This window comes from Ambystoma mexicanum, chromosome 1p (genome assembly GCF_040938575.1).
Source record: "Ambystoma mexicanum isolate Mex_15411 chromosome 1p, UKY_AmexF1_1, whole genome shotgun sequence".
NCBI lineage: Eukaryota > Metazoa > Chordata > Amphibia > Caudata > Ambystomatidae > Ambystoma > Ambystoma mexicanum.
In genome coordinates, this window is record NC_090921.1 from 1,106,438,534 (window position 1) to 1,106,457,471 (window position 18,938).

Sequence of the window (18,938 nt, forward strand, 5' to 3'; positions counted from 1 at the left end):
ATCTGTTAACATCTTGTTATGAATTAAGGTCTCGAAGGATTTTATACAAGTGTTACTTCGAAGATCATATAGATGCATCTCTGCAATACCTGTGGGATTGCCTGTTTCAAGCACTTTTTGCATTTTAGTGGCTTTTTGCTTTGGCTCCCACCAGTTGGGAATGAGCAAGACATTACAATTATAAGGAAGTGTCTATAAATCGGGATCATAAATCAAAGCGTGTGTTTGGCCATTCCACTGTCATTGATTTTCAGGCAACCGTGACACACATGTATATTCATCAGATATTCCACATGTTTGTGCACCTTTTCAGGGGCGATCAGTGAAGGACGGCTGTACAATTCTGGGTTAATGCAAGTGTGCTCCACTATCTCGGGGACATTTGTAGATTACGAAACTTGCATTTCAAGTCAAGTGCACGCTAACTGTGTTTCCTCATCCTGAACATGAGTATTAAGGAAACTGCCACCGAAGCATGCATGTCTGTTCAATCGTCTTGAGCACGCTATGGGAATCTGAAGAAACCTGCATCACATGTCCGGTTTAATTCCTATGTGTTTAGCCATTCTGAGGGCAGTGTTTTTTTTTTTAAGGCACATCCAAGATGTATGCATTTCATCTCAATCCTTATGTGCTTATCTCGTCCAAGAACTTTGGGATTTTAAGGTGGCTTCATGCAATGGGAATGTTTTGGATGCATAATATGAGAAAACCTACCCCCTGAGCGTAGCGTAGCTGAGTGTTTGCAGAGTGTCTGGTGTGCAGCAAGGACTGTGCCCCTTCGTATTCTGTGCAATTGGACTATTGCTGTTTTTTCACCAAACTTGCATCTTTCATTGGAAAAACGCTGTTATTCTCGTGCTGCTGACTGCAGAAACTACAATTTATTTTTTTTTCTATTTTTTTTTTTGGTAGCAAAAATAAATTTGCACCTTTACGAAAATATGTTTTCAAACAAATCAAAACAAACCAAATTACATTAAACTAATCGCATTATTCTCTAAAATTTCAAATTAAGCAAAGACAAATTTACATTTAAACTAATCACATTGTCCATAATTTTACGAAGAACAACATAGAATTACAACATAAAATCACATCAAGTTGTAAAAACAATTTTTAAAACGGGTACTAGCACAGTTCCCTTATTTCATTACTTCATGCATCTCACTCACAAAGAACCAATACCAAGTTGTCAAGTAGACACAGGATTCATACGCCAAAGCACTTTCAATGTGGAAGTAGAGTTCCTGTCTTCTACATTTTTATAGAGCCAAGGGAACAAGAGGGAGTTGGGGTGAGCCACACTATTACCCGATCCATCATCAATCCCATCCTAGACACCACAAGTAGACAGATGAGTCACCGTGCTGAGAGCACTTCTTCCATGGTAGTTTGCAGTTCACCATTTAATACTTGCAAACAGCCTCAATTATATTCACAAGTCTCACTGTTGCCAGAATGATCGAGTTGCTATGTCCCCAAGTACAACGCAACCAGACCATGTCACGTTCAAAGCCTGTATTTCCTCCCAAGAAACTTCCTAAACAAGTAAGTCTTTGAAGTTTGAAGTACACACAGTACATAAATACGTGCTCCAGGGTTTCACGCTCCTTCTCCATGGCACAAAATCTACAATGGTCACTGAGCCCAGACTCTTTGTAACCAGACCAGTTCTTAATACGGGAACCCGTATGGATTAAATCCATGCGGAATCTCATAGAAGTCCTCCTAGCATTCCTGTCAGGAAAACACAAGAGGTAACGCAAACATGGAGTGTGAGCATGTCTAAATTTAGCAGAAGATGTAAATGATACATAACCTGCAATTAAATCAGAGTTACATGCCCGTGCATTCCTAAAGAACCGTAGTTTGGACACCCTGGGGGAATCGATTAAATCTTGCTGGGATAGATTCAAAGATTTTAGGACTTCAGTCATACGCTTTTGATAGGCAGAAACAGATGCCAGATAGTCCTCATGTAGCATAGACCTAGAGTCCCTATAGAGGTAGTTAGCAGGGGGTGACAGCATTTTCGTGTAGGTATTGAGCATACACCAGCCGTGCCTATATGCCAATGTATGTAGGACTAATTCGTGTAACAGGATGGGATTTGGCAAATACCCCGGGAGACATGGAGCCCTTTTCCAGATTTTTCCCTGAAGTATGCTCAGGGTTGGACCCATATTCAGCAAACCAACGTCCAAACAGTACAATAAGATAGGCTCTACTTTCATTAAGTAGTATTGTATTAAAGGCATAATGGAGTACTTGCAACGACGAAAGAAAATTATTCTCATCTGTGCAGACAGATGAGTCAATTTGGCAATTGGAAACGTTTTTTCGCCATTTACCAATCGACATGCTGTTTGATATATGATAGCCCAAGTATACGAGCTCACCCATGGTTTTAATGGGTTTAGAGTTAACAGTGTAACTATAGCTGGTGGTTTTCTTTTTCACCGTGAAAACTATAATATTAGATTAGCCGAGTTAATTGTCAGTTTGTTCATTTCACAATATTGTTAGAAGAGGTTGTTTATTCTGTAACCCAAAGGGTACTCTGTCAAACAGTATGACATCATCAGCAAATGCCAACCAGGACGCAACTTACCCAGAATAACCGGAAATATGTTGGTCACTTCCCATATTGTCTCAATGTCGGCCAAATACAAATGAAATAGTATTGCGGCTAGATTGCATCCCTGATTCGCCCCAATTCCCGTTGGAATGCTATCAGATAGATGGCCCTCGGCATTAATGCGAACCCTGTACGAAGTGTCTTGGTGCAATGATGCTATTATCGCTACCAAGTGTGAGGGTATACCGAATGACAACATTTTCCACCAGAGACGGTTACGAAGCACAGTCAAATGCGGACGATGGGTCCAAGGATGCCATATAAATTGGATCATTGGACCCAGCGTGTGAAAATGTTAATAAATGCGCAAGAATCAACGCATTTAACTGTGTACCAATTGCCCTCCGAAAACCCACCTGGGCTTTGGATAGAATTCCGGCGTTACTGATGGATAACTCCAATCACTCAGAACCAAACGCGTGAGGATTTTTGCTGCTATGTCGATTAAGGCAATAGGCCTGTAATTCACAGGATTGTTCAGGGGGCTCTTTTTGTGAATGGGTATTATTATTGCCATCAAGCAGGGTGGTGGTAATCGACCCGTCTTAAATACCAGTTGATAGCGAGACAGCAGATGCTTTGCCCAAAGGTGTGGGTCGTCCTTGAAAACACAAGGCGGCAACCCATCAGGTCCTGCAGCCTTGGAGAACTTTAATTGAGAAATGGCCCAGATCACATCTTTAAGCTCCCATTCACACTTGCCGGGAAACTTCAACTGTGGTTTGTCAGACTCTGTTCTTCTATGCTGGTCAGGCAAATCGTATTTCTTAGCGAAGAGGTACTGCCAGGTAGAGCCAGATATTGTCGCAACCATTCGATTGTCTACCTTACCGGCAGGATTTCTTAAAATAGCCCATAGTTCCCTTGTGTTTCGCTTACAAAGAGTTCAATTATACGTTAGTTTGCAAGATTGTGGGCAGTGTAGCGTATTTCCTTCACTTTTTTTTCTTGTGCAGTGACATAATTACGTTTTTTGCTGTCTTATAATCTACAGCATTAGCATGAAGACATCTAGCAATGTGAAGATCATTATTTTTCCGTTTTTTCAGGGCAGCAACCTTTAACGAAAAAGTATGAGCAATGTTAGGCTCATCTTTGCACAATGGTGCCTTAGACAAAGTCACCAAATGCCCATGAATCATCGGTTGGATTCATTGATTTTGTCCAAAAAGGCAAGGGATAGTTGGTCACCCATGGACACTATCAAATCCCTGTTTACTAAGAACACCAGTCTTAGACATATAATAGGCTGCCATCTTACAGACAGTGTGTTCCTGTCGCTGTCCACCAGTACAGAAGGTGGCGCGTGTTAGGCAGAATCCTGTGCAGTTCCCTCTGGGACCACTGCAAAAGATTTAAGACTACAGGTGTTTGGCAGTAAACCCACTTGATAGCAGTCTGTACCACACAGATTCACTTGGTAGCTGTGGCTGAGCAGTCAGACTTCCCTCAAGAAGAGTTAGGCAGTATACAGAGTATTCACAATAGGTCAAGAGAACACAATAGAACAAGTAAACACTGACCAGGGCTTGGTGTAAAAGAGATATAATGATTTATTTAAAACCACATCTAGAAAAACACAGGCACTAATAGTAAGCAATTCAAAAACACGGTCACTAAAAGATATACACTCCCTTAAAAGAATATTAGACCAGTCTTAAGTAAAGCCCCACTTATTTTCAGACAGCGGTGAGCGCTTAACGTAGATGGCACTCTAATAGTTTGTTTTAAAAAGGGAGAAAAAAGCAGAGAATACATTTGAAACAGATCCCAACACTTTTTCACCAACACACAAGAGAAGAAGGCAAAGTTACACCGTGAATTCAGAGTCAGTAGGCCGGATCCCCTTTAAGAGGATCGAAACGAAATGTTTCCAAGGTCACACGGTTGCAGTGCACAAAAGTCTTGTAACGGTTCAAAAAGGAGTTGGACCAAAGAAAGGGACCAGTTAGAGGGTCAAGGTGGCCAGCCCTGTCCGGAAGGTTAAGGGGTTATTATTACCTTGTAGCAATCTTTAGAAAGGGAGGCCTGGCGGACACGGTACCTTAAAGTGGTGAGAACACTCCAGTGGGGGGCAGTTGTTCCTGGCAGCGGATGCAAGTCGGGGCTTCGTCCGGGGAAGAGAGGATCTCGTCGTGGAGGAAGACAGGAGTCCGTTGCACTGCCAGGGAAGAAGCCAGCCGCGGAGTTTCTCAGGTACAAGGAGCGGTCAGTTGATTTGCGGTTCAGTGGTGAGTGGCTATCCGGCCGTCGGGGTGCTTGGTACGGGCAGTTCGACCACAAACCGGTCTGGGGTGCGAAGAAAGAAGGTAAAACTGGTTGTGCCCACCAGTCAGGGGAAGAAGCCTCTCCAGCCGGGAGATCTTTGCTGTCGTCGGGAAGTGGTGAGTCGGTTCCGCAGGGCTCCACCGGTGGTGTCGTCGTGGTAGATCGGCTCAGCTTCTCCCTCGTCGGATTCTCAGGTCCTGTGGCGACTTCTGAAGTTCCAGTCCCCAAAGCCCTTCTTTTATGCAGCATACCCCCATTCACTCAGCCTAGCTGTCTATCAAACATGTTAAGTGGTGAGCCGGCCGGCTCACCACTTGGGCCAATCACACAAGAGAGCGACTTGAGTTACCAAGGTAACTCAGTCCAGGGTGCCTAAACCCCCTCCCCCACCTCCTGTGGTACTCAGACAGAGTGGCACCACTTTTGGAGGCTTCTGTGGAGAAGCCCGCCAAAAAGTGGAACAAAGGGCTCGACTTGGGTTGGAGTCACAGAAGAGAACACAAACGCCATTTTTGAATCGAGTCCTGGCAAAAAATACCAACCGGCGAATTAATAATTAAATAAACCGCTGGTATGTTCGAGGCTATGAGAATTAAATAATTAAAGTTGGTAGCCTCGAACAATGGGAAAATCCCATAGGAAAATATTTGCGGTCGAATATAAAAAGTAGTTTCCACTGCCGCCAGCCAAAACTCGATCAGGGGGGACGGAGACGTGCCCCCTCGACTAACAGACCCCGGGGCAATCGAATTGCCCCGACCAGTATGTCCACAATATGATGGTTTGTACTGGTTTCTGTTAATAATTTGGGACTAGTAAAGCCAATAGTGACTTTACATGCCCTGGGAGACAGTAGTCAGTCCCAGGGTATGGAGTCTATGGTGGGGTGTCACTATGACACCCCTGTGTTACTGCACGGAGGGTGCTGTGTAACACACATAGTAAAAACACATGAGACCCTATGGAGTAAAGGACCCCATAGCCCAAAAAACACATTACCAGTCAAAGGAACACCATAAATCATGTCCAAGAGTGGGAGAAAAAGAGTCTCACTCTTGGCAGGAGGAAAAAACAAACTCCTGAAATCCAGCAAAGTTGCTGGGGGACTCACTAGGTTAGGAAATTCAGCCTAAAGAGAATTCTCCCTAACAGCGCGAATTTGTACAAATTGGCCATAATGGGAAGCTTCATGCTCAACAAACTATGGTCACCCAAGCCCACCTTCAAAATTAAGATGGGGTTGATCAGTCCAGAGCATGCCATAGATGCAAGAACATAGTCAATTAGTGAAGTGGAATTGCCACGCTGCCAAGAAACCGTGGGACTGTTGGTCGTGAGGGGAAATTGGGTAAATACGCCATGCTTCGACGAACTCAACCCATATCTTCCCTCTGTTACGAAACTGACTTGCATAAGGAGATATGTTGCAAGGCAGCAGCTTGATTCCATCCAAGTCCAGGCATGAATTGAGGTCTCCACCAATCAAAATGTCATGCCTTGGAAAGGCCAACGAGGCATTGGCCAAGCTGTAGTTTAGGTGCATTATTGTGGATTCCAAGGAATCAACACTTGGATTCCAATAGATTGAAAGCAAAAGAAGTGAGGGTAAAAGGCTGCCTGTCACACTCATTTCTAGTAGTAAAAAGGAGTCAGATTTATCCACTATCTGTGCCATAGTTTTCAAGCTATTTTTAATTATGATAGCAATGCCACCGCTAGGGCGGCGTAGCTGTTGATGCCGAGCGTGGCCGCTATAAGATACCTAGCCATCTAGCACAATTTCGTGCAGACACATTGTTTCTTGCAGTAATAAAATTTCAGGAGCCTGGCAAGCCCCAACCCGTTCATGCCATGTCTTAAGGTTTCTTACGCCACAACAATTCCAGGATGCAAGAACAATACTCGATGGTTATGAATTTTCGGATTCTACTTTCAGAGAGGCTGCCACTTTAATCAAAGGCTCCAACCACGATAGGCCACTTAAAGCCTGAGTCAGCAAGGCCAGTTGCTGTAATAATTCCTTATTATAAGGCTTGTCGGGTACCAATGCAGAATCTCCAGTCACTCTGTCCTTAGGCACTGATGGAGCAAAGTCTAGAAACGCCCATGCACTCCATGTTCTCAAACAGAATCGGAGAGAGGTCCAAGGACTTAAAATCTTCCTTAAAGTCCAGAATTAGTTTTGTAATTATTTGAGACTGAACTTTACACAGCACTCTCTGGTTATTGTGGGGTGCGAGTTTTACCCATTCAATCTCCTTGGAAGCCAGATTTCGTAGCAAAGGGATTTGATAGAAAGCGTTCATCAAAAAAGACCTGTTGGGTCGAACTGTTCCATTGATGTCAGGCTCGCTGATCCATCCAAGTATTTGTTTCATCTCTTTAGGAATCTCTGTGTAAGCTATCAGTTCAATATGCATTGGTATTGGATTCCCCTTCAAGGAGGCTACTCTCTCAATACCATGGGAGTCTTTACTCACCAAATTGCAACTTATCTGCAAATCCATTTCGTTTGCAACACTCACCACTTGTTTTTGTGCAACAGGGTGAGCGACATCTTGTAAGGCAGGACCATTTGTGTCTTCCTCACTGATTGTGACAGGTAATGGCATGCCTTTTTCCTTTGTTATAGGATTTGGGCCATAGCCGTCTTGCTGGGTCAAGACTGCCGCCTTTTTACTTTCCATACTCAGGGAAAAAAACTGTGTAGCTGGGATTGGGATTTATCTATGATTTTCCCCATAGGTTTTGAGGATGCCACCTGTACATTATCATTTTTCAGTACCCTAATCTGCAGGTGTTTCTTACTATTCCCATCCACAACAACCAGGTTCACCGAGACACACCTCTAGCTACGCTCGCTCTGGCTACAAAACCTGCCCCCTGTGCGTAGCGTAGCAGTGTGTTTGTAGAGTGTCTGGTGTGCTGCAAGGACTGTGCCCCTTTGGATTCTGTACCATTGGACTAATGCTGTTTCGCTAAACTTGCATCTTTCATTGGGAAAATGCTGTTATTCTCGTGCTGCTGACTACAGAAACTACAATTCCCATCCACAGCAACCAGGTTCACCAAGACACACCTCCAGCCACGCTTGCTCTGGCTACAAAACCTGCCCCCTGAGCGTAGCGTAGCAGAGTGTTTTCAGAGTGTCTGGTGTGCGGTGTTTGGAAGGAATGGAGCAGAGTACCCACCATTGATCCTACAAGAAACGGTAAATGTGCACTTCTCTGGGGGAGGAGGGCTCAGTTTTTACAGATTGATTGTTTATCGAGGCACTGAGCCCAGAATTAGTGGGGGGCCTTGTCCTTGCCCACCCTGACTTGCAACTTGACACTAAATTTCGTGACCCAGTGATGACTAAGGAGGGGAGTGCCCCATCCCAGCCTAACCCAGAATTTCAGCTCTCACAAAGTATCAACCACGAGGCCGCCTCGTTACCTGAAGGAACACCTTGCCCATTTACTATCGACCTAGAAGTAAGCGCAGCGACGAGGAGCCATTTTGAACACCTTAGCCCCCCGTAGGTAGCGAGCAAAGTGTGGATATATCTGCCGATGATCCTACCCGTATATTGTAACCAACCGTCAAGCTGCCTAACGCAGTACAACAGGATGACGCAACAAAACACCTTGATTATGAACAAAACGGAAAATAACAGCAAGTTACACCAAACCATGATACCAGACCGACTGAGCATGAAAGAAATACTCAAGACCCCAAGATCCCTATTTCTCATAAGGGCTTACCTACAGTGAAATATGTTGCTACAAGCAACAAAGTAAAATGCACAGCTAAAAGAAAAGCAGAAATGGATACTGAACTCCTCTTTAAAAATGGAGGAATGCACAAACCGGGATCTTTGGGAAATTTGACAGGAGAGGACTCCACATTCCATGCAGTTAATGAAAATGGAAGAAATCAAGGTGAGATCTCTGGGTCGTTAATCCCAATAATGAAAAAGAAACAAGGCAAAATAACTTGAAAGGTATCTCTCTGGTACATGGCCATAATACCTGGAAACCTTTTAGCTTGGCCCTAGATGATCGAACCAGAGGACATCACTTTTCCTTCGCATTAGGGGCAAACAACAGCAAGGAGGGCCCAGAGAAACCACCTTCGGAATACGCCACCAATGATTTCGATATTCCTGACCAGGTTCTGTTGGAAAAATCTTTGAATATGGAGCTGGAAAATGACAAAGCACAAGAACCCCAAAAGGCAAGGGGGCCTACTAACCGCCACAGAAATCATTTGTTTGGAGTGACTTCAGCGAGCAAAGTATGCAAACTATACTGACTGGTTTGGAAATCATTAAAGCAAGCAAGCAAGCTAACAAGTGACAAGAAAAAAACAGTCCTCAAGTCTTCAGAAACCCAGACTGAGGCAGGAAACAAAGAGCAAACTACCGGGGAAAATAATGACTGTTATTGTTTCGACGCTAACGAATGTCTTAGCTCCGTTTATGAAACTACATGAATCAATGCAAGAGACAATTAAAGACCAATCAACCATGCTGGCCATGGTGCACTCCAAAATGATCTTTATTGAAGGCTTTGTTACGGCGATTGAAAAAAACAAGAACAGTAGTGCGGGTGTAGCTGAACTTCATGATATTTTAGACCCAATCATAAAAGAAAAAACAAAGACTTCTGTCACGCCTCTCAGTGAGCGCTATTAATCCATCTTTAGAGGGAGACTGAGCCGTTAATCCTTTCGACTCCCCCACTGATGTGCCAGAAGTGAGGGATTATTTACCCTGCAAACTGTTAGCAAGCAAGTCCACCGCGAGACATACATCAGAGAGGAGAATAGAGGTTGGGACTTCATTTGTCATTAACGAGACAAAGTGCCTTCCCTAGAAATAGACACTGAGGTCCACGAAAAGGCAATTGCTTGCTCTCTGCCAGCTGAATCTCATTTAACAGCCTCAGTAGCTAAGGACCCTAAAGTGTGCCAGATGTTTCTAAAAAAGTCAGACCTAACCAAAAAGCCAGGCTGTACAGACGAACCTTAAACCAAAACTAAAAAAGGACTAGCTTAATCTACTGGGAATAGTGATAAATCAAGACCTGCAAAGAAACCGAAAAACCAAGCTTAGCCTTCTAAAACTAAATCGAATCAGTCGCCTATTTGTAAAAAAATCTATCCATGCCGCAGTTCAGCGGGCCCCAACGGAGAAACCAAAAAATCCAGCAGTAGCTAACATCATCGCCACAATTGTTTCTTGTGATGAAAACGAAAACGGGGTTAAACAAGGCGACAAACAAGAAGAAACCAATTTACAGGAGGATCATGAATCCGCAGACGAGTCTTCAGTGTCTGAAGAGTCGGAATCAGAATTCTCCGATTATGGCGATGAGATACTATTGGACAAAGTAAACTTAAAGTTCCCAAATAAGGAAGCAGCACAAAGAGGACAACATCAAACTGAATCAGATCAGTTTCCAACAAAAGCACCTCTATCCCCGGCGGCAGAGGATGTAATCAACCTACAAATCCAAGAGTTTATAAAGACCTTGCGAAAACAATACATGCAACAGCCCCTTATTAAATCGCCTAGTGAAACTTGGGTGCATGAAGACCTAAAAAGGAAACGCGGTGGTCCAACAGGCCTGTTTGCACCTCTCGGGAAAGAAACGCCTCCCTGCACTAACAAGGCAGAGAAAACTGTAAACTGGCAAGATGTAGAGTCCCAGTCTAAAGTAAAACCTAATCTGCCAATCCAAATGTAAAACGCAACAACAAATCCCAGCCTCTGTTCGGGTGGAAGAGGCTCGATTGATAGCGGGAGCAGGAATGTTTGATGACAGACTGAAGATTTCAATTGAGAGAATATGTTTTGTTTAAGATGGATTGGTACTAAACAGAGCCAGCGTTGTGAGTCTCTTACATCATGTTCCAAATCTTGAACTTGTGACATCAAAAGATTTGCCACTGATTGAGTTTCCGGAAGATAGATGCACTGACAAAGGGGTGGTTCTTCTAACCTCAAAATTGATCAAACATCTTCTGCTTAAAGAAGCCCATCATTTGAGACCACTTGGCTTTGATGTGAAGGAGTGCCAATCGACAAATTCATCAATACACAAATTACAGAAAGAAAGAGTGGGTGAAACGAATAAGGGGCAGTCTTACCGACAAAAAGAGAAATCACAAAGAGATCGGCAAGCAATTAAAAGCATCAACTCCAAAACTCCAAGCTAGGGGGACGAATCCAATTGGAGATGGTTAGTCCGACTTCTGGCAGATAAATTACCGAAACAATAATGCCATACTGTCTCATGAACAGGAATGGTCTATTGTAAGTTGGAACACAAGGAGATTTTCACACCTGTTTTGTTTGAACGTAACCCAACTTCCAAAAACGGATGTAAAATGTCTCCAAGAGGTTTGGTTGGTGGATCCACCCCTGATGGAAGGATACTGGGTGCTGTTAAACCCGGCCTATAAAAAGCTGTCAGACCAAGTAGTGGCCAGCTGGTGGCTGTAAAAAATTATCTGGGCTGGACGCTAATGGATACCACTAATCCTACGCCGTTCATACAAGTGGTTGAAATACAACTCCCATCTTCTCCTACAACTGAAGCGAGAATGCTGATTCTTTTGAACTTGTATTGGAACCCTGCTGATCCAAGAAACTAAACTTTTGGAGATGACATTGCAGACCAAATTGACAAGGTGAGATTAAAATGGAATGATCCCTTGATTTTGATAGTAGGCGATCTAAATTGCACCTGTTTGGATCCGACCAATAAGCCTATACTTGCTGACTCACTCAACAGCGATAACAAAGAAAAGAGGGGATTGAGCTGGAGGATGATGTTGCAGTCCAGAGACTGCCTTATACTGAACGGCATGAGAAAGGGGGATTCTCCGGGTCAAGCAACCTGGAGGGGTGCAGCAACTACAAAAACATTGCATTATATATGCGTCTCCTCCAATATGAGTAGGATCCTAAAAACCCTTGAAGTTATGGCTGCTGATAATAGCGATCACAACCAGCTAAAACTGGTCTGTTAAAACAACATTGCTGATCTGATGCCACGGTATGACTGTAAAACAGCTATAAATCCATCACGGAATAGACTATCCATCCAAGCAAAAAACATTGACCCTTTAACAACGAACTTGATGAGCGATTTTGCAAATAACCTGTGAAGGGGTAATAAACGCATAAACTATGGCCCCACTATTACAACACTTTGCACAAAACCAAAGTGGGCCGAAGGCAAGACCGAAAATGACCGATAGACATGCTTTTGACCATCAGATTGTCCTAAAAAAGAGAACACCTAGGAAAGCAATTACCGAATTGAAGAACCTCAAGCTTGTGGAAGGGTCCTCACAAAATCCGCAAGCTAAAACAAAAATATTGTAACTGGCTGAAGCTCCAACAAAAAATCAATCTTGAATCAAGACGCTCAAAGAATGTTAAATCACATCAAGACCAAGAATACAGCTGAAATATGGTATATCATAAACGTACTAGATGCTCCACAAGATGCTCTCTTGTCCAATCCTATCTCGGAAAAGACCTGACAATTACACAATCAAAAAATGCAAATCTATGAAGAAGTGGAGCAGGTTCAACCTCCAGATCTCAGAATAAACCCAGATATAATGGAAGCCCACTTTGAATATTCATTGGACAGAAAGACCTCAACAATCAAATCCATCATTAAGAACTTCAGAAATTCAAGAGCCCATGGCCTGGACGGACTAACAAACGTTCTCATGAAACGATATCCGGAGCTTTGGGCTAATTTTTTCATCATCTATTTAAGGGCATAATACAGGTCGCTAAGATCCCGGACACGTGGAAATCGGCGGTAGTTGTCCCAATTTTCAAAAAAGGGCTGTGATCAGACCCAGACAACTACCGCCCGATTGCGCTCCTGCATATACCTGGTAAAATCTTCGGATCTATTATTCAAAGAGTTAGCCAGATGGAGTTGGGATCAAGAGCTACAAGATCCTTGGCAATCAGGGTTCGTAAAGGGCATCGGAACTGGTTGCAGTATTCAACTTATTGAAAGCTGAAGCTTTAATGAACAAGAGATGTAAGATCTACATGGCCTTTATTGATCTCTCGAAAGCTTTCGATTCTATACATAGGGAGAAACTTTGGGGTAAGCTGCAGAACTGGCGATGCCTGAGCTTTCTCCTGGACCATCTTAAAGATTTGCACCAGGGAACATCTATCCGTGTGAAATTGGATCAGGAGGGGAACCTTACAGATGCCATACACACTAATGTGGGATTAAAGCAAGGATGCCCACTTGCCCCGGGGCTCTTCATTCTATTTCTATCAGATATCAATGACTCATTTGAGGAGGTATGCTTTTTTCCACCAAGGATAGCTAACACTGAGGTGGGCAGACTCTTATACGCTGACAATATCGTGATCATCAACCAAACACCTATTGGATTACAATGTCAAATTTCTACTTTGGAAAAATATCTCTAAGCAAATTACTTAATAATAAACCCAGCAGAATCTAGGGTAATGGTGTTTGGCGATGACGATCTAGGCAGGAGAGCCAAAACCTTTGCTTGGTTCTCTAAGGGCGAATCAATTAAACTGGTAAAAGAGCTCATATACTTGGGAGTAAACATCCACACCAGTAGAAGCAAACTACTCCGCATAGCTGCACTGCGTAAAAAAGCTACAAACCTTGCAGCGCAAGGGAAAATTCTACTAAAAAAGTTCTGCAACTTCTCATTATTGCCATTAATTTCATTCTATAGAGCCAAAGTGGTGCCTATCTTGACGTATAGAGCTGAAACCTCGCTTATGTTACCTGAAGATATCTGGCCACTTCTGGAGTGCATCTTCTGGAAGACTGTATTGGGACTACCAAAAAGTATTCCAATTCAGATCGTCAGACGAGAACTGGCGTTGACCTCTTTAAAATCTATTGCTAAATGGAATTCAATCTGCTTCTATAGAAAATGTCTGGATGACAATCCCAAAGGGGCTTCAAAATCCTAAAAAAGGCTATGATAGATCCCAAAGAAACAATCCTAAAAGAGTGGAGGTTAATCTGTCAGAAAATAGAAGATCTAAATGAATCCGAACAGTCATTGTTCCAAAACCCTAACCACTATAAGAGGAAGCTCTATCATAAAGACTCGATCGATACCATGGAGGACATACTTGGATATAAAAATGGAGATGAATTCTGGTCTACTCTGAGAAAACTTAACAATCCACCATGATACCTCCAAATCTTTCCTAACTGGTTCCTGCGTCAGCAATACTTGAGATTCCGACTAAACATATGTGGCCCAAGATTTCCGAGATCTTCCATCCAGGGTGCTGAATCAAATTCTATCTGTATCTGTGCAAAGAACAATTTTCCATTCCTCCAATAAAACATTTAGTTATGAATTGTTTGCTACTGAAAACAGAAATATCTACTACTATGGCAGACACCATTACTAAATATGGGGCTTCCTCAGAAATGCTTTGGTGGACTATTTCGGTTGAAGGAGAGAAATCGACAATAGTAATTGCCCTGATAAGATTATTGCTAATGATCTTCACGAATTTAGAAAGTGTAGAATAGAACTGCAATTTGGAAGAGTGCTGCTGACGGGGACGATTTTGAAGGAATGTTGAAAGGAAGATCTATATTTTATTTTGTGGTTTTATGTTGCCAGTACATTTTATAATCATTTATTTATTTCTGCTGTTTTTCATTTTTTCTAATCTAATTCCTTTTAGTTTTTCTTTTCTTTTGTATTTATGAAGTTTACTTAATTCTTTGGAAACGGATGTATGGATATTTATATTTTTGTATGGGCTAAAGGTTTTCAAAGAGGAAACCAAATAAGACAATAAATAAATAAAACATAAAATGAGTCTGATGTAATGCTGGTCTAACTCAATTTTAAAAGAGTGTGCTATTTTTGAAGTATCCCGACAAACCTGCACAACAGCTCGTGTATACTACATGCAAATCCTGTGTTGATCGTTCAGAGAACAAAAAGAAGGCGCACCCTCATTTTTATCCAGGTGTATTGAGACTTTTGGAAGCATAAGGGTTTTAAAACAAGCAGAGGCAATGCATATAGTGATCATGAGTATTTAGGGTCGACATGTACATTAAATCCTAGGACTGAAATGGTGATGAAGTTACAAGTCTAAGACTGGTTTGCACGTTATATTATCTGGTTAGTGGCTACCCTATGAGTATGACATGTGTGCTCAGCCTTTCAATGGAGCATAGTGAGAGCCTAGGGCATGCTGGGCCAGCGTAAACACACAGTATCTAGCTGTCTGTACATCAGTGACACAGGGAGCCCTCCTATTCCCATTAGGTGTTGCCGTATCCTACCATAGGCATCCCCTGAAGTAAGGCATCGGGAGCTTTGCTGTGCCTGCAGTAGTGACAGGCTGCTTGCAGTTGGCCCCGTAATGTGAGGAACGTTAAGCAATATGCTGCTTCACTACGGATGACAAAGGCAACTATATGCTTGTTATCATGCATGTATATCCCCGATTTGCAGTTTTTACTTGTTCCAATGATACATATAAGTGTCTAGTCACTGCTGTTCTGAGGCTATGCTGTGAACCTTTCTGGTAGGCATATATTGCAGCCTTAATCCTGCTTCATTGTAGCTGCCATTTCGAAATTATACACTACAGTATAATGCTCTGAAATATCAGTGTCCCATTTCCCAACTTCTCTTTTACACAGAACTAAAGTTTTCAATTGAGAAAAATAAGTGTGTATTAAAAAAAAAAAAAGATGAAAGTCGTATAGCTGTTTTTTGTTTTCATTGCGATCACCTCCCCTCCGCCAAGGAGGGGATATGGGAAGGGGTGGAAGAAAAAGCATGACTACCTTTCCCACGGAACTGATGGCTATTGATCAAGCCGATAATAGTGCAAAGCACTGAATCCATAGCTATGCTTTGGCGCAGCACAAAAGTGTAAAACTCCTCAATGCACTGTGCAGCATGGAAACCAAACATGCCCTTAAAAGCATCATTCAATAGAACTCTCCCAACTTTAGACAGTTCCACGGGCTAGAACAAAATGGCTGCACAATAACAGTTCACCGTGATGCACTCGTTCTGCATCACAGAAGAGCTGATTGGCACCAGGGACTCTATCTTCAAAAGCTCTGGTAGAAAGTTATAGATCTCAACAGCTAGACCTAAAAATCAAACTAAAGAACGAATAACTACACTTCTCATTGGGCCATAGCTACCCATGATAAGGAATGAACAAGTTGTGCTATGGCTGTGCTTATCTGTGTCAAATTGCATTTTGCACGGTTTTGTTCTAGCAGTCCATTTAGTGGGCAAACGTACAGCATACATTTTTGCAGTGAGCCATACCTTAATTCCTAACACAAACTCCACTCTCCTCAAGCCAGAGAGAGTTCTTATGGCTTGTTTTGGCAGATTCTCTTCAATTGGCAGGCCACTCACTCGGGGCGATCCATTGTACATCAATGTATGGGGACTAGGACTGATTTCCTCCATTGGAACTATAGCCCCAAGGAATACACCAATGTATTGTCCTGCTTAGTGAGTGAGCTGTCCCTTGAGGAGAAGCTAACCAAATGAGCTAAGCCTCCTGGACATGATTGTGTATCCCTTCATGGTGCAGAAAGCCCATCACTACAGGCATCACCTTTGTGAAAACTCAGCCATTAAGTTTAGGCCGAATTATAGCACCTTCACTTGGAAACAACCTCAGCTTGTGGCAAATCTGAGAAATGTACGATGCAGGCCAAACATTGGGTTCTGTGTATTAGCATCCTGCAGATTGATGACGCAGAGTCAGTCCCCCTCCAAACCCCTTGGAATCTGAGCTAGCCTCATGATATTAAACATTTCTTGAATTAAGTGTTGACCTCAGAGTCAGAATAGATTGGGGTCCCACCTTGCCTGTCTTCCGGAGTGCAAGAAATCTGGATTAATGTCCCCCATGCATCTTTGCTGTGTGCGCTCTATAACTTTCCAAAGTAAATGTTTGTCGAGATCCAAAAACATGTTTTCATTTTTGTTTGAGGAGGGTGGGACATCAAATAGAGGAAGCATGCCGAGGGGGGAGAGGAAGACTGAAACCATCTCTTATCACTGACAAATTCTTAGGCTTGTCAGAGGGTGTGAGTGAGGAGAGGGAAGACCCCCTTTATTTTTCCCTTGTGTCTTCCTAGTCCACGTGAAATAGCTTGTATTCTAGCCTAGTACCACCTGAAGACCTGGCCTTAAATGTGTAGGACGAAGATGATTTACATGCTATTTGAATCAACAAACTAATATGACGTGTCTCTTCTTTTTCTGCAGGAAACCCTAAATGCCCGGTTTTGTCATTTGAGAAGTATATAATGAAGCTGCACCCTGGACACAGCGCTTTTTGGCAAAGGCCGAAGTTGACCACCCCATCCAATTCAAGTCCCTGGTACAGCAACACACCTGTGGGGAAGAACACGCTGGGAAACTACATGAAGAATTTGTCTCAGGACTATGGCCTATCCAGGCTGTACACAAACCACTGCCTCCGTGTCACTTGCAATATGGCATTAGTGGACCTGTGTATGGTTAAAACGGGCTTGTAATGGTGGATCCCAGGTCATTTAATGTCCAAGCCCTTGTTCTTGAGATTGTCGCTGAGCCATCGCCCATGTCTTCCAGCGGCTTGTGGATACGAAACAAAAGGCATTAGCCAGTGTGTCTAGACAGCCCCTATCATCAGTCCAATGATCAAAGCAAAATTTCTATATGCAATATCTATTTTTCCTAATAGGTCTTGGCTAAAATGGATTAAATAGCGTTTTACTGTGGCCACACTTTATTTTAAAAACAAACCATTCTCAGCTACTGACTTTGAGTGAGATTAGGGTGTGTCAGAAAACAGTTTTATATATTTTTTTAGGTATTTCTTATAGTGCAGACTTAGCTCCAAGGAGCAGCGTAGCACCTGATTTAGTACACTTATTGTAGTATACCTACATTGAACATGTGATGCTGTAGTTAGAAAAGGATGTTTTGTGTGGTCCACTTGACACCATATTACTGAAACACGGATGTGATGGGGAGAGGGGTACTAGATAAAACATTGTACAGTTTTTCTTACACATTTACATTATAACTACACATATTTAGATGGTGAAGCATATGGAGATAGTTATTTGCATAGAATCACTTGAGCTGTTTTAGACCAGTGAAGAAGCTGATATTAGAACCCAAGTCTTGACGTTCCAATGTCAGCTAGTTAGTGTTAAGACTACATATTGGTTTTGATTGGCTGCTGGCTCGCCTAGGTATAAAATGCCATTCACATATAGAACACAGACAATTGCAGTTTAAGCCCCTTGAAAAGGCAGAGTGTGGGCAATACTGCAGCTATAACGAGCAAAATATTTGCTTCATGAAATTATTGGCCCACTTATAGGTCTATTGAGATGTAGAACATCTTCAAAATATACCCTAATCACAGTTTGTTGCAGATAGACATTCTGTGTATTTCTGCTACAATAAATCTGAAGCTGTAGGTGACTGAAGAATAGTATTTAAAAAGAGTCCATGTTTTCAAACACTCTTTAATGTGGATCATCATAAAAATGTGTTTGTCATGTGAATCCGCTAGATCTGATAATTTAACACATGTTTAATTATGTAGATTTTTGTAGAAAAAATGTTGGAATATACTCTTGCCTTTTCAATAGCTTCCATCTTCAAATAAAGAAGGCATCCATGTGGTTTATTGTATCAATAGCTGTTCTCCAATGTGCGTTTCAACAAGATTATGTCTAACCACTTAGCAAGACTTTCTCTAAACGCGCAGCACCAAAATGTCTAAATAATTGTGGTGGTGTTCATGAAAAGTAACATTTTAAGCAGGTTTTTATCAGAGTCCTCTTTCGTCTTAGTCTGACTTTCTCTCAGGCACATCCTCTGCATAACTTCATCTGTCTAGTTTTTCTTTGTATCCCCTCCATACATCCCTCTTTCTCTCTCGCTTGCTCTTTCCGGTCCTCTCCCTAGGGCGTATAGTGCTATACATGGT

At 42.5% G+C, this 18,938-nt stretch overlaps 1 protein-coding gene across 7 annotated transcripts in view; it reads left to right on the forward strand.

Moving 5' to 3' along the window:
- LOC138448702 (uncharacterized) overlaps positions 1-18,630 on the forward strand; it is a 554,652-nt gene extending 536,022 nt beyond the window's left edge. For all 7 annotated transcript variants that reach the window (XM_069604718.1, XM_069604712.1, XM_069604715.1 and 4 more), the window contains one exon: positions 17,216-18,630. In XM_069604718.1, coding sequence (XP_069460819.1) covers positions 17,216-17,487 — 272 coding nt within the window. In that variant the 3' untranslated portion in view covers positions 17,488-18,630. The remainder of the gene's footprint in view (positions 1-17,215) is intronic.
- Positions 18,631-18,938: the final 308 nt, after the last annotated feature.